The following is a 20,747-nucleotide window of genomic DNA, read 5'->3' on the forward strand; positions in this document are numbered from 1 at the left end:
GAGCCAGTCAACAAGATCTGACACCGTACCCGACATGGCTGTGAGATAGACAGGACAGTGGTGAGACTGGTAAGAGGTCTGATCGCGTCGCGAGTTTGTTCGCTTGGGTGTGGTGAGGAGGAGCGCGATTGGTGACGAGGCCTAGAATTGAGGCATCACAGGCGCAATGCTTGTTCTTGAGGACTAGATTCGCAAGAAGATAGCGAGGTGTATTCTGTATGCGCAAGGAACAAAGTAACACCACTGAAGAGAAGATGCAGAAAGAAAACGGCAGTAAGGTATTTTACTGGGGGGTTGGTGGTATTACGTAGTCTCGGAATTCACTTCACTTCTTTTTGCGCGTTGTGTGAGAGCTTCACACGTCATTGACGCCATCTAGTCAAACAGGCACCGAAATGCACCTAAATCCTGGAAACGCGAAATCTGGGGATTATTGCCACTAAGTAAAGCCACGCCTGACGATGCTCTCACCACAACCTACCGAGGCCTGAGGCTCCAGGCTTTGACCTTCTGTCATCCCGCGGCGTCATTATCCGCACCAGTGATGGTCACGGGTTGTGCATCAAGTGGTCAATGCTCGCATTACCTTGGTGTTATTGACAAAACTAGCAGTTCTACCTACACAGTACAGTACTCCTTGACACCTTTGTCCCAGCCACCTCACAGATGAAGGCTTTGCGCGTGCGAGTTTACATACAGACCATGAAATCCGAACCCAATCACTCCATCGACGTGAGCACGCGCTACCTCCTGCATTGTTCGGGCATCGAGCACGAGCAGGTAGCTTTTGCCTTGCGGCCCATCGAGAACCACAGACAGCAGCACCCCACCGTCCTCTTCACTCAACTCAGGATCCTGTACAAATATTGGCTCGCCCGCAGTATGGCCATGCTGACTCCAGCGTATGACTGAGTGAGTTTGCGCGTCGTACTTGACCAAACCGTCCAAGAACGTAGATTTGCCAGTGTCGCTGACACCGTACATATACCTATGCTTCCTAGTGACCACCCGAGAGTTGATGACCGGAAGCTCGAACACATCAGCCTTGCTGCTGTTATACTCCAGCTCAGCCTTGCAGGTCGTTGACTGTGGTGAGGAAGGAATCGAGGGGAGCCGATATCTGCGGTAGGTAGGAACAACGTCTGAATTGGGCGTCTTCATGCAATCATGCGCCGTCGAAGAGTCGCTGACCAGGTTCTCCATGTAGAACCTGTGTATAACATCCATGTTATTATACCCTATCAGATCAGCCACAATGTCGGTTGATCCCTTGTTTGTGCTCGAGGGCTCTTCGTACGCATTGATGGTGTGGAAGCAGTAGAAGGGGTCGGATTCATATTGGGCGACTACGCCCCTGCCACCTTCTTCTGATGGGCGCTCATCGATGACAAACCACGTCGCTGGTTGAGTACCGTTCCAGGTCATGGCGTCGAGAAGATTCCTCGTCCACAAGATCGAAGCCCCACCAGCTTTGTAAAATGAGTTCCAGACGCATAACACGACGTAATGCTCCGTCAAGAACATCGAATGCAGGTATGCGGGAGTATGATTGAACTTGGCGAGAACAGATGTCTTGCCCGTAGAAGGTGAGGCGCGGAAAACCCTGTACGTTCCGGTTCGACCAAAGTCGAGGTTGTAGTTGAAAACATCTCCTGTCTCAGGATCTGATTTCGCATGCGCACCGCTTCCCACCCCAGTGAGATCAGGATGAAGAGTACTCTGATGGGCAATGCCGACAGGTTCTAAAGTCTCTGGATCAAGCATCTGAAATATATTTGCGTCGGTCTTGTTGCACAAGGTCATGGAGTCGGTGGCTGCCCGTGGGCCATTAGTCTGTTGCCCAACGCTGGAGAGACCAGGGAAATTTGCCGACATTGTCACAGCGGAGTTGAGTTCATTTGGTGCACGTTGCTCTTCCTGATGAAAAACAGATTGCACTTTCTGGAAGAATGACTTGCAAGGATCGTATTTCGCAGCGAATGTAAAGCCATCAAGCTTCCCAGTCCTTCGTATCTTTTCGATGAGCCCATCACTGGTCAGGCGTGAGTTATATGTAACCCGTACAGGTGAATCGGCCTGTGGTGCATGGATTTGAAAGCGATGTACCTGACCGAGATTATCGAACCAGTGATTGATGGTGACAACATTGCCTTTGGATGTCGTAATCTTCCTGGGTCCCAACCCTGTTCGGAAGAGTGTACCTGCTGCATATGCTGGGATCGTTCCTTCTACACGTAGTTCGACCGGTTTCCTCTCTTCGTAATGTGCATCGAAGCCAAGCGTGTTGGGCCAATCGTTGTAATGTGAGGTAGACTCTTTCATTGCTGCAACCATTTTGCCGGACAATGTCGAAGACGACTTCCTGGTGCCAATTGGGACAATCGAGAAAATGGATTTTGTTGCAATTGTGGTGGACTCTCGGGTTGAATTATGGACTTGCTGGCTTCACGAAGACCCTCCACCACATTCAATGCTTTATATATCGAGTAACCTTCAACACCAAATCGGGCTTGAGGTGAAAATTCATCCGTCGCCCGCTGTTTAAGGGCGTAAGACTCAGCTTCTTGCACCTGGCTGTGAGTAGAGCCGCATAATCGATACAGAATGCAATTCCCAAAAGAGAACAATGCGCGAAACAAATCTGGGGAAGCCTACCAGAAACTCGCGAGTTACGGCCGAAACCCTGGAACGTGTATAGGCGGCCGTGCGGAGGACACGGGGAAATAGAGTGCCGTCCTGAGGGCAACCCAGCACTTACCTTTATGTATGTTTCCTGTTCCCTTTCCCAGACACCTTTTTCCTTAGGGTCGTATCTGGAAGATGAACCACATGGTCGCAAGCCAAGTTCGTAGCGGGCCATTAGCAGCAACTCTATGACGGCTGTGAAAGCTTCAGGCAATTGTTTTGCGATGATGGTTTTGTCAGGGACTTGTAGGATGCCCCGTTCACATTGGTCACAAGAGCGTGGTTCCTGGACTCCTATTGTCATCATTAGATTCGGCCGCTGGTGATTTGCTGCCTAGAGCATTTGATCCAGCAGACACGGCATCCTGGCCGTGCCGCGAGGATACTGCAAAACGACCATCCCAGACAGAGGTGAACTAAGCGACGACTTGGTCCACAACCGTTGGATTTTCATCATATCATGAACAGTTGCAACTCGCTTGCTGGACCTTCTATTGACAAGCAATGGTCGTGTAGTGACAGATGTTCGTGAAGAAGTGAAGATGGAGTTTCTTAAGGAACCTTTTGGCGCCAAAAACGCGCTAATAGGCGAGTTACTCGCTTATTTTCCCTGTTCCGGAACTGCCTAGCGTCAAAATGTCGCCTCCAAATAACTGTAGTAATGTCCTGTCATATGCAATCATACTGCACTTGTTTCGTCAGTAATCGTGCTTGCTGTAGTCCATTTCGTTGGCGATGGTTGACTTTCAAGACCCAGACCCTGTGAGGGAAGAAGACTATGATGAAGAGGCCGACAGCGACTTCCACGCAGAGGCAGGCGACGAAGATCTCTCCTCCACGTCCGACGATGAGGCGCAAACCGAACAAGACGCAGACCAGAGACCCCGAAAGAGACGGAAAATAGACAAAGCCCAGCAAGATGAGACTCTGGACTTCGACTCAGGCGATGAGGCAACGATCCGCGAACAGAAGAAAAGTCACAAGAAACAAAGAAAACATGGTGAAGGCGAACCAGATGAAGATGGCAATGAATCAGACGGATGGCGGGCGCGAACCCGTGCCATGAGAACTCAAGAGAAGGAAGAGCGGAAGCGAAATAAACTGGCCTCGATCAAAGGAAGCACCATTGATGTCGACAAGTTATGGGAAGAAATGAATCGACCAAGACCGTTACCTGCACCTGATATTGTTGGCGATGATACAGGAGAGGCAGACGTTTCAAAGAGATCAGGTATCACAACGACAGTCACATCCTTAGAGCCGGATGCGGATAAGGAGAATCTGTCAGCAAGTGGTCCAGCAGAAGAGACCATCACGATCAAACGAACTTACAAGTTTGCTGGTGAGGTTCATGTGGAAGAAAAGACGGTCCCCAAGTCCTCTGCAGAGGCACAGCTTTGGCTAGCACAGCAACAGTCCTCCAAGACTCCGGTTTCTGCAGCCGATGGGCGGGTGGTCCATCGGCCTTTACGCAGAATATCGCGGTTCGACCCGAATTTTAGCAACCTCGAATCATTCAAGGCTTTATGGGCGGACAAGAATGTGCATGCCACAACCTATAAAGGTCCGAAGCTCAATGTGGTGGAGAAGAGCAAGATGGACTGGGCTGCGCATGTTGACACTGAAGGGCTGAAGGAGGAACTGGATACCCATGCCAAAGCAAGAGATGGCTACCTGAGTAGAATGGACTTTTTGCAAGGTGTAGAGCAACGCAAGGAAGCAGAAGCTAGAGCTGCAAGGCTAAAGGGCCATTGAGATGAGTACAGGTACTTGAGGTGCTACCTGGTAGGTGTTCAACATGTGTGAGTGAATATCATGTGCAAGGCATAATTTTGGCTGACAACACCAAAACACCTCGTTTCTGAGGATTTCCTGCACCAGCACCCATTTCTTCTCTCCGAACTCAATCCGTCATGGTTTTCACTGCCTTGCCTCCCAATCCAATATTCATGCTGCACGCCTTCTAGCATCCTCGCCAGGGTGTCTGCTCTTGCCTCAGTTATCTGAGTATCTCTTTCCTTCCTTCAAACCTCCCTCGCGGTCCCAGTGGGAATCTCTTTTATCAAAGGCTCCAGTTCTCAAGTCCTTCTGCGTCTACGCCCTCCTCTCCGCCACCGCCCTTTCACTACCCTGATGTCCAAATATGAGTGATACCGAAAGAACAGTGACTGTGGAGTCCACAGTGACTGGTCCTCGATTGCACTCGACTCCCGACAATACCCCTAACACAGGTCGATTTACAAATCAGGTGGTGCCAGGATCTTCAGTGAGATCGCTGAGAAAGCCTGTCCGCCTGTCCAAAAATCCACGCCGACCAGCCCTATCCGCCACGGAATCGACATTATCAGGCTCAAGCACCTTGCCTTCCACACCTCTTGATGACATCCCTGAGACATTATGGCCACAATGCGTAATCCGCACATCTTCAACCCCCGAGACGAGCGATCCAGACCTCTCCACAGACCTTTCTATGGAAGAAATCACATCAACAAGGCTTTCCGTTGACGAACAGGAGATCTTGACAACCCTGCCGGAAGATGTACCTAAGAAAGGATGGACTTCGGGAAAACGCATAACGAGAAGGGGGATCACAGACATCTGGGAAGATCAGGGAGATCGACTCAAGCAGTTGACTCAGAGACTCAAAGATCTGCCTAACGGCTTCTTGACACTCAGGGGTCGAGGGTCACCACCAGCTTCCGACAAGGCAGGCTCACTACGTCCACGTATCTCCGTTCCAATGCTGCCGCGACCAGAGATCACAACCGAGCTCTGCATCCCCACGCCGCCAGACTCAACTGATGGCAAGAAGGATGATCGACTAGGCATGCTGGTTGGTGTCCGAAGTTCTGCATTGTACAGTGCTGACCTCTCGATGAACAGATGGATTATGAGGGGTACCCAAGGCAAGTAGAATCGAGCGAAGAAGAGGCTGACAAGGTAAGATCCCTGAAACATTAACAACGGTACGAGCCTGACGAGATCTTAGATATCCTCTTTGATCCGAAGTGATCTACAAGACGTCATGAAGCAGGAGCGGAGCAAAGGGATTGCAGTTCGAGTGCCTGGGGGTTATGGGCCTGGGGGCTATGAGCCTGAGGTTTGGGTGTACCCCAGTATGCATAACAAGTCTAACTTCCGCAGCGTTTGCCATCTCACTTTACCTCAGCCCCGACGTATACGTTCGGAACATCCTCATCAACAACCGATTTCGCCTATACAGCAGAAGATAGGCTACTTCGTGGGCGACCCTTGAGGCGCTTTGGCCGCCATGCAGCAAGACATTCGTTAACAGGAAGTGTGGAAGAGTTGCGGAGTCATGCTTTCGGTACACGAAGGATGAGCCGACCCTGCACATCCAGCAGTAACCGCCACAGTGTTGCATACACCCTTCGCCAGGCGTCTCGATCAGGCTCAAGGCCGGATACCAAGTCTGAATCCGTTTCATCGATCGGTGGAACGACTATCCCCCCTGCGCGAACTGTGGCATATACAGATACCCCAAAGGCGTGCTATGACTTCACCTGGGAGAATACTCAACCAAAAAACGCTCGCCCTCCCACGTCATCTACAGTGGCATCTGCCTCAAGAATGGATAAGGATGAAGTGTTGCCTCCGATGCACCTTGAGCTCCGACTTGGAGGTGATCTGCCAGGCTACGATAAGATTCCTTATTTTAGCGCAGTACCACGACCTCACCATGAAGCCCTCTGTGGCTCTGGCATCGAAGACGTTGGAATGCATGCCTTGCTGAAGAACAACAGCCCGACTGTGTCAGAAGTCTCATTGCATGGGCGGACATCTGTTCAATCACACCTGGACAGAGAAGCCTTCATCAAGGATCAGAATAGCGAAACTCCTATGGATACTCGTCCTCCCAGCAAAGGTCGTGGGATGGTTTCCAAGGTCTTCTTCAGTGCTTGGTCGGCGCTACACGGCTGAAGCAGTAATGTCACCTCACGAATTGGGATGGAGTATTGAGGAGAGGGAAATATGATTGGAAACGAGTATTGACAGGATGGTGGTGAATGCCAGCAGTAAGGTTGCCGGGAGAAAGAAATTGGTGATTGACGAAGTGCTGCTCATCGTTGTGGAGGTCAGATATTGACGCTGCCGACAAATACTGTCCATTCCGCACATGCGATGAGCATATCAATCTTGTCTTGAATAGAGTCTTGCAAAGCCAGTTGCCCTTGGTCGTCTCATGATTGACTGATAGAGTACGAAAGCACACTACCATAACATGGTTCCCAAGTTTCCTGCTCCCCGCATTCTCATGATATCTATCGCTCTAGGTTTGTGCGGTACCGAATGCAATATCAAAAGCAAACCAAGTGCCGTAATTCTAGCCAGCTTACTTCCTCCTCTCATAAAGCTATGGTTTATGACTTGCAATGTCGACAGTCAAACCAACAGTATCGTCCCAGCGGTCTCGGATTTTCTGGGCAATCCCTACTGAGCTGAAGTAGAGATCCATTCGGGATGTGGAATAATTCTTCATTGTATTCCATCAGCACGTAATGATGAACAATCGTTGTCCAGGTTCTCCGCTCTGGTGCCGTGGCATGTTTGTCTGATGTTCGTTTAGTGTCTTCCCAACGGCACCTTCGTACTGTTCCGCGAACTGGGAAGTTCTTGGGGTGATGTTGCACTCCAAGGATCTTTCAGTCATCGTGGGTTTCTGGCCAAGAGACACCGAGAGGAATCTGTGAGCGAGACGATTGGCCGACGACGTGGGTGAAGGCGAAGACGAAGACCGCGCTTACTGATGATATGCTCTTGCTGATCTCGTCGCCAAAGGCGATATGTCAGAGGCAGAGGAACTCTGCCGCACAGAGTCGTGGACCTCCGCAACTCGGTTTGGCTCAAGTGAGAAGTGCAGGCCGCGTGATTGATCGCAAGCAAATCGTGAGCACGACCCTCCAGATGCTCAGGAACCTAAAGCGGTTAGCACGCGATTGCCATGCGACACATATGCAACTCACGGAAGTGCACTGAGCGATGGTGTGATTGCCAACTTGGCAATAGCGGCAGCGATTGTGACCCTCAGGGTACTCGCATGTGACTCGCTGGCCAGCCTGGCCCTGACCGTTACCGGCAGCAGCATTGGCTGGCTGGGCGCAGAGGCGGCGGATGCAACGCTGGCACGGCAAACCACGCTTGACTCGCTTGCGAGCCTTGCGCGACGGGGCGGGAGCATCATCAGGTGGGCCTGCCGCAAGTCAGTTGAAGAGTCGCATGCGATACGCATGTGAACCTACCTCGCTTCTCACCACCACCGGGAGCACGACCACCACCTGCACCTCCGGCAATGCTGCCGAGACCGGCGACCACAGGCGAAATCGGCAGCACTTCGTGACTCTGCCTTTCATGAAAGGGTGTGTGTTTGCATGGCTGGCGGAGGGACAGTCGGCGACTGGGTTGTTGCAAGTGTACGGTCTCTCCGTGACCCGATTTGCATGGCTTGAAGCCCTGTTTGCAGGGGGGAGCACTGTTCAACCGACTGTATATATCAATAGATACCCCGAGAAGCTCTGGGATCTCCCCTACCCAGGTCAGTACTTCCTGTGGTAGGCGTTCAAGGCTTCATGTTCATGTTCATGTTGAAGCTAGGGTCCCCATCTTGATAAATGATTCCAGTCCACGGTGAGTGTATATAAATGTATGTTGAAGGCTGGCTCGTGGACGGACAGATATCATCGGATGTCTTCTGCTTCTTGTCAATCCTCACTTCTCTCAGCCTGCCTGGCTGTCGCCAATCCAACTGCATGGCAAGGTTGCGCTCATGTTGTAGATTCTGAAAACAAGACTTCATCCGGGGCTTTCACACCCTCATCGATAGTAGAGACAACTACCTGGAAAAAGATCCTGACAGTGGGATCGACAACTGGGGAGTCCTCGTCACGATACGAGCCGATCTTCAAGATCTTGTTCGGAAGTGCTCCTCCTTCGACCGCCAGCGCATCCATCCATTTTCCATCGGATATAGCATGCATAGACATGGCATCCCAACCTGGGAGACTTCTCTGTAGATAAGAGATGCCATTTGAGAATCCAACTCCACAATGGCTGAATCCAGAGGCATGGGTGACATATGCATTGCATATTTGAGTGAAGATGATTTCACCAAGCCATGGCTCAGTTGAGTCTGCACCGCCTCCCGGCGCAACTCGAACCTCATTCGGAAACGACGCTCAAAGGCTGCCTGCAATGGATTCATCAGGTAGTTGGAGCTGGCAGTCTTCTGCCTCTTCTGGCGCGATAGCTCGTCTTATGCTACTGCGCTCTCGGCACATGCTTCAAAGTGCTCTCGCCGTGGTCGTAATCCAATGGCGAAACGAACAAGCATGTACCCGCTTGACCATCCTCACTAGGGCGAGGCCTTGGGCTCACACCTCCACTCGGGATGTTTCGCAGCGAGGTTGGTGCTTCACCATACAAACACCGGTGGTGGAAGACGACTCCGGTAGTATTACCTTCTTCCGCGCACGTGGAGTGGTTGCCATCAATGTCTCGTCGACAAAACGACATAATTTCTCGATCGATGGTGGACCGGTAGAGTATCGGCAATGATATGGAAGCTCTACTCCCACTGATCACTGATCATCGTGGCTAAAGCGGTCGTGAGCAAAGTTTCGTGCCAGACTGGTCGAGGTATGACACGAAGCGGCCCCATATACCGTTGCGGCCTGTCGTGTCCCCGGTATAGTTGAGTTTTCCCCTCCTGAACACTACCTCGTCACTGGTTTGCGGCCCACAGGGATAGACTGAAGCGAAATATCATGCTTGAACAGACCATATCGAAACCCATGCGCAATGAGCATGAGGATGACCTCGACGATATTATAGGCGAATCTCCCAGGGTAGAAATAGTTCGAGTGCGGCCCTCCTTACTGTTCCTCTGTTGATGTTGGCATAGATTGATACAAGTAGGTAGATAGCTAAGGAGAAGAGGCCTAAGAAGAATCGTACTTCGTACGCTTCTCGCAATGAGTCGTGATGAAGGTAGTGATATATATATATATATTCAGTATAACGCTCGTTGCTCTGAAGAGATGCCGCGGCGTGACCATTCGGATTGATGGCAGGATCTTCGAGTCCAAGCTCGATAGTACCTAGCCATGTATAGATTGGAATACGCCAGTACTTTTATATGTGCCCGGACCTACTGGTAAGTAACTGCGACAATCATGGTCAAAGGAAGATCCGAGACAAAGTTGTGTCACAATTCACGAAGACGTTTGTGAAAGCGTTCTCGGGCCATGATTACACGACATTGACGAAGATATTGAACGTACCTGTCCTCCCTTAGGCCATCTTCCACGTATGAGTCTACCGTCCTTCACGCCCGGATTTTTCCAGCTGGTAAGACGAGCTCGCCCATGGCCCGCGACTTCCACCCCGATTGGTGACTTCGAGACATATTATCATCACAGCGATACCGAAGGTGAAGGTCGATCCTGAGGAAACAGGCTTCACGTCCGGTGAAGAAGAGTGGTGCATTGTAGGGTATCATCAATAAACCTGACGACCAGCTCCATGTCGGTGCCACTCGAAGAGCCCGGACTCTTCGAGTGATATAGCGTCTGCGTAAGGAGGGAGGTGAGAGCATAATGCGTGAGGTAGAGACCCACGGTTTCCACCCGATGTCGACTCATAGCATGTCAATTTTCTGACGAAATGCAGTGAGTATACCCCTTGCTAGTGCTTCTACCGTGCCTTCTTTGTTTCATCCTTTTCAATCTGCAAGTCGAACTCCTTGTGCTGCTGGTCCGAGCCATCTGGCATACCTCTCCATGCAATGAACCTCACTATCCATGAACCGAGATAGATGAGTGTCCGGAACACCCAAACACCCAAACTAGTCTGCGGGACGAAGATGTACGGTGCATAACCGCCGAGGGGTATGTTTTGGGCGTCCTCGACATATGCGCGCAGTCTCTTCTCATACGCGTCGAATGCTGCCGAAGACCGATATCTTGAAATCTCTTGAGCAAGCACATGAGCACCCATTATCGCGAGCTGATTTCCTTCGCCCGTGAAAGGCGTTGGAGCCCATGCTGCATCGCCAACGAGCACGACCCGATCCTGAGACCACTTCTGCAGTTTTACCTGCATGAGCTCGTCGGAATAGAAGTTCTCGGCTTTCAACATCTCCTCGATGACTCTTGGTACCTCCCAGCCCAGACCACTGTACAGCTCGGCAAGGGCTTCCTTCTGCTTCATTCTGTCGCCGACAGCGTTCGCTCGACTGAGTGCGGGGACATTTTTGCCCACGTGGATGAGGTAGACTGACGTTACGTCGGACGCTTTACTGACTGGCCTCATCCACACCACTTTTCGGCCCGGGAAATGGCATAGTCGAGAATATGGCCAATCCTGGTCCTGCTTGGGAATTGAGAAGTACGCAGTGTATGCGCCAACAGCCTTGAAACAATTCAATTCTTCAGGCGAGCCCATGGCGAGTTGTCGTGTGCGCGACTTCACACCGTCAGCGCCAACTACCAGATCAAATTCCTCGGTCTTTACGCTCCTGGTAGGGCGATGTGCCAAGTCAACAATGACTTTGTCCTGCGTTTGTCGTAGACTTTGGATCGTCGTTTCAAACAGGTATGTGACATTGGGGTGTGCGTCGGCGGCTTTGTACAGAACTTCCGTCAGATCACCTCGCATGAGCTCGAGTTCGCCTGTTGGACTGATCCCGCCAGCCTTAAAGATGCCGTAGGACCTTGAGCGTTGATCGACGAATTCGGCGCCCTCTTCGCCTGTCTTGACGGATTCGAGGGTGTCCAGGACGCCCATGTGCCTGACGACTGATAATGCTGGTTCTTCGATTTCGATACCCTGGCCGGCTTTTTGCTCGGCTTTGGATCGCTCGACGACAGTGACTTGGAAATCAGCTTTGCCCAGGTAGAAGGCCACTATGGACCCGGCGACGCCAGCGCCGCATATGAGGACTCTTTCTGGCATGATTGGTATGATCACTGTTGGCTATTATGGTTTGTGATGCAAGGCTGAGAGATTTGTGTCCGTTGATTGTGCAAGATTGGAAAACTTGACATTCGGCAGGGCAGATGCTGAGAGTCTAATCCTAATCACATTGGGCTTTCAGTACGGCAGCCTAAACGGGCTTAAATACTGTGCATCAGAAGTTGGATGGCAGCCTGGAGGCTTGTCTCCCCCTGGGCGATGTAACAATTTCAAGCCATACAGCCAATCATGTACGTCATCATTGGACGGTACGGGCACAGAATGCAGTACTTCGGACCCGAGTTATTGTGATGGCATGCGATTTGTTGATACTGTTGAGAAACATTGGCAGCAATCAGTTCGGCCTACAATATCGGTCCCATTCTGCGCGCTCTGCATGTACGCCAATGCAGGAAGTTGATACGACCCCCAGCGAGGAGGTTTCGTGTGAAGGGAGCTTAGGTAAGCAGGATCTGTCAATGGTGCAAGGCTGTGCTGGGCCGGCTCCAAATAGGGGGAAGCCTGGGGGATCGCATTCGCCCGAGTTTATCTGCTTGGCACTTCTGCAACGCTGATTAGCCTGTCGTGCCTGTCCAACGCGGCATTAGTTGCTATTCAACACCTTATCTGCCCTGCCCGGTGGACTTCTGTCGAAAGATCGCGCGTCACCACGCCAGGGCAGGAACAGCGAAGGGACCATCTTATAGGCAACAACGACTTACTTTCGGGGCACTAGGGGTACTGGTAGGTGCCCAATATGTCGCAGACCTAGAACAAGGTGATTTCGGGTTATCGCGGCTCCTTTACCAGCCGAACCTTCCTCATATGGGTGCAACACAATGATTTCACCTTACTCCCTTCTCGACGGGTTTCAATTTTATTTTTACCTGCATGAATCTATCTTCTGAATGACAGAAAGCCGACCCGAGCTTAAATCATCAAGATCCTCTCGATTTTAGCATACATTGCTTCATTGTCAACACTTTTTCATTGCTCAGACTGAATTCCATCAAACGGAGACCGCTCTGTTGGTACAATTCCAGCATATCTCCTCCAGGCCGTGGTTCGCATAAAAAGTACAAGCTATGACATCCGACTTTAGCGAATGGATACTGTGATGAGACAGCCGCCCCGAGATATGCGTGAATATCTCACAGGTAACAATACAAAATCCGAAAAGAGGGACATCCTCGTCAACCATACCGGGTATTCCTGAATCTCCCTATCAACTGCGAGCTGTGAGATTCGAGGTGAATCACCCCTCCCAGTAGCTGACCCCTACAGGATCGGGAACCCATTCTTATCAAGCTCGCCGACCCAGTCCGGGTCATAATATTCACTGCTTTTGTCTAAAGTGGCCACATATCGATTCCCTCGAACGCCAGGCTTTTTCGAATGTGTGTTTCTGATGTGGCTCTTGAGGTTGTCGGACCTCGAAAAGAGCGTGTTACATTCAGGCACCCAACACTTGTACATTGGATGGTCATGCTTTTCATGAACGCTCTTTTCATGTCGCTTCTTGTGCTCTTGACGTTTGAATTTCTTCTCGCAACCAGGATAACCGCAAGCATACTGGTTCTGGCCAATGATCGGATCACAATGCATGCCTGACTTGCTTGTGGTGGATTTAGACCTGGATTTAGAGACACCGAGGGGACGTCTACGTTCATAATCACGGCGTTCAAGCCGGTCATGACGTGTCCGCCGCTTCTTGGTCTCACAGAATCTCAGAGCCTGTTCCACATCACTATATGCACATATGTCGATGTCATGCTGTGATGGAACAATCGATGGCGAGACCATCGACAACGGGCTGCTGCTCAGTATGGCCGATGAAGGAACATGTGCTTTCACTGGGGTCGAGGGTTCCAGCTTGTAGCACGGGGAGCTGGGCAACATGTGCTGGAAGGCCACACTCGGCTCGATGGTCTCTGTGGGTGGCGCTGTATGACTCACAGTCCATCGCAGCATGTCATTGTCTGCTCCATGGCCTCTTGAGATTGTGCAAGGACCGTCAAACATCGGCTTGGTCAAGGATGGGTTCGAAACAACGTTGCTGATAATTTGACCCGCGGAATCGTATAGGGATTGACCAGGTCCAGCCAACATCATGTCTGACACGCCGGACACATATGGCAGACAGGGAGACGACCCGGCACCACTCATCCACATATACTCTTGAGGATATTGATCATCTTCTTGAAAGTGAAACATGTTTTGACAGCTTTCGAGGTATGGTGATGGCTTCATGTATTTATGGTAAGTCATCATTCCGGAGTCTGCCATGATGGGTGTTATAGGAGTCTCATTTCTCGTGGGAGGGGTGAAGAATATGCCCGGCGAGGTCGAACTGCTGCAAGAACCTAACGATGAACGTCGTTGACCTTGAGATCCGGCAATGGATGACTCGGACGAGAAAAAGCTGGACGCGAGTGAAGGACAGTCTGCCATGAAGCCCAAAGGAGACTCTCTTTTGGAAGTCGTATCGACATGTGGCAACATCTGAAAGGGGCCTTCATCGATCTTCATATGGTCGTTGATAGGGGACACTGTTTCAAACGCATCAGCATGTGTGCACTGTTTGCAAGTCTGTTGAAAATGGCCTCACTGACTTTCCATAGACGTTGCTACATACTCTGATCCCATCTTGGCTGGATTCATGGTGCTGGGTAATGCAGAAAGACTGGAGACGGTGTCTTGTACGACGAGAACCTGGGAAAAGGCAAGTCAATATCAGCACTGCCAATTCCCAATGAGGTCAATACGCGATGCGCGTTGTCTTGGAGAATGCAAGGTGCTGGAATGCGCTTTCCCAGCGAACGGCTCGCGGAAATATGGCCTCAGCTCCGCCCACTCACAGTACTCAAATTCGGGAGTTTCAAGACAGATCCCTCAAAAGCATAGACTCTGAATTCCTGGAACGGATGGAGAATCGGACAGAAGAGAATCTGATGGTCGAGTTCCAATGCAGTGGCGTGGCAAGACCCATACCACGGCAAGGGATGCCTTTTGCTCAGTTTACGCAGTCATGGAAAGCCGTTTGATGCGAAACTAGAACGATCTGCCATGAAAGGGTCTGTTCCTGTCCGATCAGATTTCCTACAACTCGATACAGAAGGTTTCGGCAACGGGTCCCTCATCGAGCGCAAGGGCACATCATGTTCCTGAAGTCAATCAAACTATCTTGACTACCGCAGGTACACAGTTTCCCCGATTCGTGCGCAACACCAGTGGAAGTAAAAACTGTGGTTCACTCGCGACCACCAATTCACAACGAGACCCCGCTCCTGGCAGCCTCGCAAACCTTCTCAACACTCCTATCGATAATGCGATGATCACTTGCATTATCAATTAAGTGCTTGCATGCATACATGTGAGCCAGGATGGAATCATTGCAGCACGTCAGACTTGCAGGACGGAGTACTCTAGCCCCAACAAGCAATCGGTGGCTAACGGCCAACAATGACATCCTGGTAAATACTCCAAGCATGAGTATGATATGGTAGCCTGCTCTTTTGGACGACAAAGCGCAAGCAGCCTGTTCGTATTGAGGAACTGGTGGAGGGTTCATGCATGTCATCGGCTTGATACTGACCTATTCCTACTGGATATGCAGACAAGGAATGTAGTTGAATCTGGATTTCCAAGGTAGGTATACGCCGACTACTTAGGCGATCAATTGGAACAAGGATGTAGGGGAATGAGTCCAACCAATGGTTACAGAAGCCTTACGGAGTACGACAACCCCAGGTTGGGTTTTCTGCGTCTACGATCCGAAATTTGCGGACAGGCACCATTCCCAAAATGATGCCTCTCAAACACTGATCAAGTCTGGCATGCACACCATCATCTTGTCGACATGCTCGAATTCGGTGCAGGTAAATGCGCCGGACTCGCTTAAAACTGCATCGGGAAGGGAGAATACGCCACCAGATGCAGAGCACTGACCACACTGCAGAGACATCCCTCCCCCAAATATGTGTCAGAAAGCAAGCGATGAGGAAGGCGGCATTGTCATTGGCCATGATCGTACTGCCTGCGAAAAAAGGCTGTCTTTCATGTCGCAAACATATTGAGATACAAAGATGCCTCGGACCTGATCCAGGATATACCCTGGTTGTTTCCTCAATACTGTTTACGAGCAGATCGCGATCACCTCTGGGCTCCTGCTACGAGTACGAGTTGTGATGCTTTGCACAAAAAGCTGGTCTGTGGTGATGTCAATGAAATACCAGGCAGATATGTTCCAATCATGCACGAGGTTGGATGTTGTTTGCATTTTGCATTGCTTCGTCAAGGCCATCGCTGCAATGCAATGCAACTTTGGCGAACTGTATGCGAACAGCGATCGCAGAAGGACCGAAGCGGCCATTCTGCCGTTGACCTCCCGAGACCGTCCGACCCGCAAAAAGACTGCAAGTCCGCCACCTCACTTCAGCTTCTGGTTGTCCGCTCCCCGGAATCGTGGCTGCATCTTCACTATTACGGCATCTCCAACACGATTCGACCAGGTATATCGCCCTTCTCCAGCATGTCATACACCTGTGGCAGGTCCCGGAATGGTCGGATTTGGACATGGGGTTTGACCTTGCCGTTTCGAACCAGCTCGACGGCTTCCAGAGTTTCTTTCAGAGACCCTACCAAATTTCCCTGGATTTTCAAGCCCTTGATCACGATTGTGGCGACCGGTGTGTCCAGACACACATCGCCAGGCGGGATACCGACAAGTGACAAAGATCCACCAACTCTGATCATGTCGGCCAGTCTACGAAAGGCCAACGGGTGCCCGCTGGTAACGACCGCGGCATGAGTGCCCCCACCACCTGTAATCTTTTGCACCTCCTGTGCCAGATCCTTGCATTTGCTGAAATCCAGAAATCTGGCTCCCAGGGACTCGATGAACTGTTTCTTCCCGCCACCTGCGTCGATACCCAGCACGTTCGCACCTAGCGCGAGGCCATATTGTACTGTTGAGGTCAGTCTTTGCTTGAACCGACATTTTGGCGAAGACTTTCGTGACAAATACTCCATACGTACCTGCGAAATGCCCCAGGCCACCACCCGCGCCAATCACAGTCAACCACTCCCCTTGTTTGAGGTTCGCATTGACGACAGCCTGTGCGTTGCACGCATCCCGTCAGTACTGTTTACGTCCTCTTCTCAAATATATCATGACGATTGGAACAAAAACGTACCTTGTATGCGGTGACGCCAGCGCACAACGAAGGCCCAACTACAGTTGGGTCGATGTCCTGCGGTAATGTCGTCAAGTACTTTGTGTCGAGCACGCAGTACTGCTGAAAACTCCCATCCTCGTGGTGAAGATGGTTCGTCGAGTTCGTGCAGTGTTGCTCGCGTCCTGACACGCAGTACTCGCACTCATGGCACACTCGTGAGGCGAAGCGGATGCCGACCAGCGTGCCGAGCTGGAGATCCTTGGTTGGCGAGAGGTTGGGCCCGAATGCAACGATACGTCCTACTCCTTCGTGGCCTCCGACGTGAGGCAGCTTGATGTTGGTAATGGGTTTGCCGTCGGCGCCTGTCGCTGTGCCTGCTTTCGTGTGGAGGTCTGACGAGTGCTAGGTGAGAATGTGCGTTGATACTTACTAGGAACATGCAATCGGAGTAAGGCAGACCAAATTCGCCACTTGACTACGTTGTGCTCCGAGAATGAGAGGAGAGCAAGAGGCTGCAAGCTTACCACTTTGACAGACACCAGTGTATAGCACTTTGACCAAGATCTCATCCTGTCCAGGCATGGAGACGGGGTATTTGTCGTCGAAATCCACCGGTCCGCCCTGCTTAGGCACCAGGGCCGCAATTTGTGTCTTGGGAATCGATATTTCGGCCATGCTGCGAGCTGTTGGGTCGAAGAAAGATATGCTAATATGCTGCCAGTACTGAGTCTGATCGATGATGGACGTAGAGGGATATTATATATTTTGAAGCTGAACTGTTTTTACGACGAGGACAGCAATAGCTATGTCAATGACCTGACCCTCGGGCCTATTCCATTCCGGTGATTCAATGGGAACAGCTTGCGGGGGTGAGAGGGACACTCCCACACTACCATCAGCTTCTGAGCAGTACGATGGCAGGCAATGACACCAGCGTACAGGCTTACGGCGTAGAATGCATGCTGCACCGGCAGCCCAGCCCGTCCACGGGACAGAGCTGACCTACCGTGCGAGTAAGTTTGATTAATCCCACGCCCAACCCCCTCTCTTCCCCTCCCTCTCGCGATGTGACATATGTTGTATTTGTATGGAAACCCGGGCCGAACCCCGCATTCGAGAAAAGTACAGAAGTACGGATGGTTAGGCTCACTAGGCTAAAGGTCTAAATTAAGATATCAAGCCCACCGGCGCTAAACGATTGGGTTGTAAAGCTTGTGGTAAAGATATTTCAGTCCACTCTTCTCCATGGTATAATGAGGTGCAACATTTGCTATGCACAGCTGTTCAGGTACCATTCATGACCTAAAAATGATTGATTGACACATGCTCTGCCGGGCTGGACCTCCGGAAAGCGAGCAGGCACTCATGCAAGTGAGGCAGCAGATACTCAAACCCTTGAAGGCTGAAACATGTCATATAAACCTTAGGAGTGGTGTGGGAGGCTTCCTTACCTCGGTTGCTACCGAGTATTGACAAGGAGTGCTAACTTAGGTCTCGCTGGACCCTGCTTTCCTGCATACTCGTTTCACATTGATCGACTTCAAGAAGTTCCGTTGACATGGAGACATTGTCCATCTGCGTCTTTCGTAAATGAGAATGGCGACAGATGGGCCGAGGACCACTCCAGACCGGAAAAGTGTCAACTGTGACATGCACATCCCCTCACCTCAAAGGCCGCCTCGATAGACGTGGGGTCAACATTGCAGACCCCACGGCTTCCTCGGGAGAGGCTAACACAGGGAATGTGCCGCTGCAGGCGGACAAGTACTTGGAGAGAAATGTTCCCTGCGCAAGAACATCAAGCGAGAAGCTGAACCCTGCACCACGCTTGCGAGCCTGGCGAATCATGGAACTTGCTTCAATTGAGCCAGATCCTGGTTCGGCGGTTTGTTTGCAAAAATCCTGCATCCTCGACTCATTCCTCACGGGGCTGTCTGACAGCACATCTTTCATGGCAGGAGATGTTTGTGGATTGGTCGATGGTAACGAACTCTGGTATCTTCAGGACGAGTTCCTCATTCTTTGAAATAGACGTTGGAGCAAGCTCTCCACGCAATGACAGTCAATAGGCGGCGTGAACAGCATAAGACCTGTATAACCGCACGCCCTCAACACCTTCCGCGACATTGTTGCTGTCACACCATCGATCTCCACAGACGGATGTGACTCGTACGGAAGGATTGCTTTATGAGCTCCTTGGAGGTGACCATCGATGAAGACCGCATACTGCAGTTCCATTTTCTGCTCGGCGCCTGAGAAGTGTGCATGAAGTAGTCGTATGCGTTTTGAAACCAGGGTTGCCTCTTCTTCCTGTTCCACCACGAATCTTGCTAAAGCTGTTGCCATGCAGCTTGTCCATTGCCGCTCAGTGACCGAGGTGTCGTGGAGTATTCGGAGAGCTTCGTGACGGATGAGACTGTCTCTGCATTTGGTGGCGACGAGAAATAAGGGAGGCAGAAGACCAAGCGTGGGGGAAATGAGGTTGTGCGATTGGGCCGCTTGACCCGTCATCATGGCCTTGCAACATGTCAGCACGAAGCCAAAGTCCTCAAGAAGGTCGTCATAGCTTGATTCGTCCCCTTGCCCTAACGCATGGAGCATAATATGGGCGACTCGGTGATGAATACGCAGATGGCGGTACTCTTCTTTAGCCGTACAGCCATCGGACGGCGGCGTTCCAGCTGTTTGTAGCTTCTCAAGCACATCGCCAAATTGAACCAGTGCGCTTGAGACTTTGTTTCGGGTAGGACATGATACTGGCTTCGATGTGACTCTCAAGATGCATCTCAGGAGTTGAATCATAACATCCAAGGCGTCCTCCCAATTCCGTATCGCGTGTACTTTTGCCAGTCCATGGTCAAGTCCGTAGTAGTATGACAGCTGGGAGTCTGGTGGTGGGAAATCGTCGCCAAACGTGCATGCCTGAACGATCAGTTCGTCGACCATGGGCTTGTACACTGTGGTTACCGCATTGCATTGTTCCGAGGCAGCGCGTTTACCATTGAGGATATTATGTGCTGCCAAGATGTGCAGAGTCGAATGCGTTTTCTTCTCCGTCCATATTTCTACAGCCAAGAATAGCACACAGCAGGTCAGGATAGTCTCGATCGACAATGTGTCTGGATCGGCAGCTCGGAGAAGATTCATGGCTTTGCTGATATGTTTCAAAGCTACCAATGACCACTCTGGCCTCTTGTCTTGAGGCAGATTCTGAATTGTGGTGCGGTGTAATGGTGCTTGTATCGATCCCAGGGCGAGCAGGGCATGTCTGACGGCATCGTTTGTCTCGCCCAGCTGAGGGGCAAGTTGTGTCCAGAACGGCAAGGCGTTCAGCTGGAATCTAGCCAGGATTGCCGATCCGACATGGACGAAGTGTTTGTAGTTGAGTTCATCAATCACAGAGTCGAAATGAGGACCGGATCGAGGTTCGAAGAGGCGGGCAGTTGGAGGTCTGTAGCCAGGACACGGGAGAAAGGCTTTCGCACATCTCAGACAGCCCGGGTGGGTTTCATCACATTTGATCTTCCTAGATTTGCATCGAAGACAGCCTGCGAAGGTCTTGGGATGCCATTTTCGCTTTCGCGCAGGGTTGGCACCAGTGTTGCTTCCTCCCGAAATGTCATCTTTGATTTGCCTGCAGATAGTGGGCATGCTCGACACGTCCGATCATCAGCAGGTGCGAATCGCGGCGTGAAAACGATATGACTTCCTTGGTGCTGATTCGCTGTTGACGAACATGGGAAAAGACCGACGTATCAGTATAGGGGCCATTTGAACGTGTTGTGGAAGAGAAGCTGAGTAAATAACGAGAAACCTGAAGGTCATGATCAATGTCCAAGGCTCTAAGTTAGCATTGATCTAGGTAAGGCTGCCACGGGTTGCACGGGTTGGCCCAGGCTTGGCTGGACGCCTGGA

The 20,747-nt window shown here is 51.2% G+C and overlaps 8 protein-coding genes across 8 annotated transcripts; 2 read left to right on the forward strand and 6 right to left on the reverse strand.

Annotated features, from left to right (window-relative positions):
- Positions 1–459: 459 nt before the first annotated feature.
- On the reverse strand, positions 460–2,734 carry EDD37DRAFT_639636 (dioxygenase). The gene has a single exon (XM_062817186.1). It carries the CDS (start codon positions 2,332–2,334, stop codon positions 661–663), a length of 1,674 nt encoding a protein of 557 aa, XP_062666941.1. The 5' UTR covers positions 2,335–2,734; the 3' UTR covers positions 460–660.
- Positions 2,735–3,345: 611 nt separating this feature from the next.
- Positions 3,346–4,634, forward strand: EDD37DRAFT_142961 (bucentaur or craniofacial development-domain-containing protein). Its single transcript, XM_062809588.1, has one exon. It carries the CDS (start codon positions 3,421–3,423, stop codon positions 4,438–4,440), a length of 1,020 nt encoding a protein of 339 aa, XP_062666942.1. The 5' UTR covers positions 3,346–3,420; the 3' UTR covers positions 4,441–4,634.
- Positions 4,635–6,778, forward strand: EDD37DRAFT_142962 (uncharacterized protein). Its single transcript, XM_062809589.1, has 4 exons — positions 4,635–5,518; positions 5,569–5,625; positions 5,675–5,785; positions 5,830–6,778. Exons 1-4 carry the CDS (start codon positions 4,829–4,831, stop codon positions 6,625–6,627), a joined length of 1,656 nt encoding a protein of 551 aa, XP_062666943.1. The 5' UTR covers positions 4,635–4,828; the 3' UTR covers positions 6,628–6,778.
- Positions 6,779–7,353: 575 nt separating this feature from the next.
- EDD37DRAFT_612505 (uncharacterized protein) lies at positions 7,354–8,687 on the reverse strand (the record flags this gene model as incomplete). The annotated part of the gene is made up of 4 exons (XM_062815360.1): positions 7,354–7,623; positions 7,671–7,897; positions 7,947–8,231; positions 8,516–8,687. The coding sequence occupies 4 exons, from the start codon at positions 8,685–8,687 to the stop codon at positions 7,354–7,356; spliced, it is 954 nt and encodes a 317-aa protein (XP_062666944.1).
- A 1,708-nt stretch (positions 8,688–10,395) lies between these two features.
- On the reverse strand, positions 10,396–11,655 carry EDD37DRAFT_612506 (uncharacterized protein; the record flags this gene model as incomplete). Its single annotated transcript, XM_062815361.1, has 1 exon — positions 10,396–11,655. The coding sequence occupies one exon, from the start codon at positions 11,653–11,655 to the stop codon at positions 10,396–10,398; it is 1,260 nt and encodes a 419-aa protein (XP_062666945.1).
- A 1,278-nt stretch (positions 11,656–12,933) lies between these two features.
- Positions 12,934–14,316, reverse strand: EDD37DRAFT_668743 (zinc finger protein BrlA; the record flags this gene model as incomplete). Its single annotated transcript, XM_062819331.1, has 2 exons — positions 12,934–14,204; positions 14,268–14,316. The coding sequence occupies 2 exons, from the start codon at positions 14,314–14,316 to the stop codon at positions 12,934–12,936; spliced, it is 1,320 nt and encodes a 439-aa protein (XP_062666946.1).
- Positions 14,317–15,990: 1,674 nt separating this feature from the next.
- On the reverse strand, positions 15,991–17,875 carry EDD37DRAFT_142969 (alcohol dehydrogenase). Its single transcript, XM_062809590.1, has 4 exons — positions 17,357–17,875; positions 16,851–17,224; positions 16,693–16,771; positions 15,991–16,622 (listed from the first exon to the last, which is right to left on the reverse strand). The coding sequence occupies exons 1-4, from the start codon at positions 17,505–17,507 to the stop codon at positions 16,138–16,140; spliced, it is 1,089 nt and encodes a 362-aa protein (XP_062666947.1). The 5' UTR covers positions 17,508–17,875; the 3' UTR covers positions 15,991–16,137.
- A 787-nt stretch (positions 17,876–18,662) lies between these two features.
- Positions 18,663–20,579, reverse strand: EDD37DRAFT_143019 (uncharacterized protein). The gene has a single exon (XM_062809591.1). The coding sequence runs from the start codon at positions 20,481–20,483 to the stop codon at positions 18,834–18,836; it is 1,650 nt and encodes a 549-aa protein (XP_062666948.1). The 5' UTR covers positions 20,484–20,579; the 3' UTR covers positions 18,663–18,833.
- Between the last annotated feature and the right edge of the window lie 168 nt (positions 20,580–20,747).

The sequence above is a fragment of the Exophiala viscosa genome (assembly GCF_022695815.1).
Source record: "Exophiala viscosa unplaced genomic scaffold EDD37scaffold_11, whole genome shotgun sequence".
Classification (NCBI taxonomy): Eukaryota; Fungi; Ascomycota; class Eurotiomycetes; order Chaetothyriales; family Herpotrichiellaceae; genus Exophiala; species Exophiala viscosa.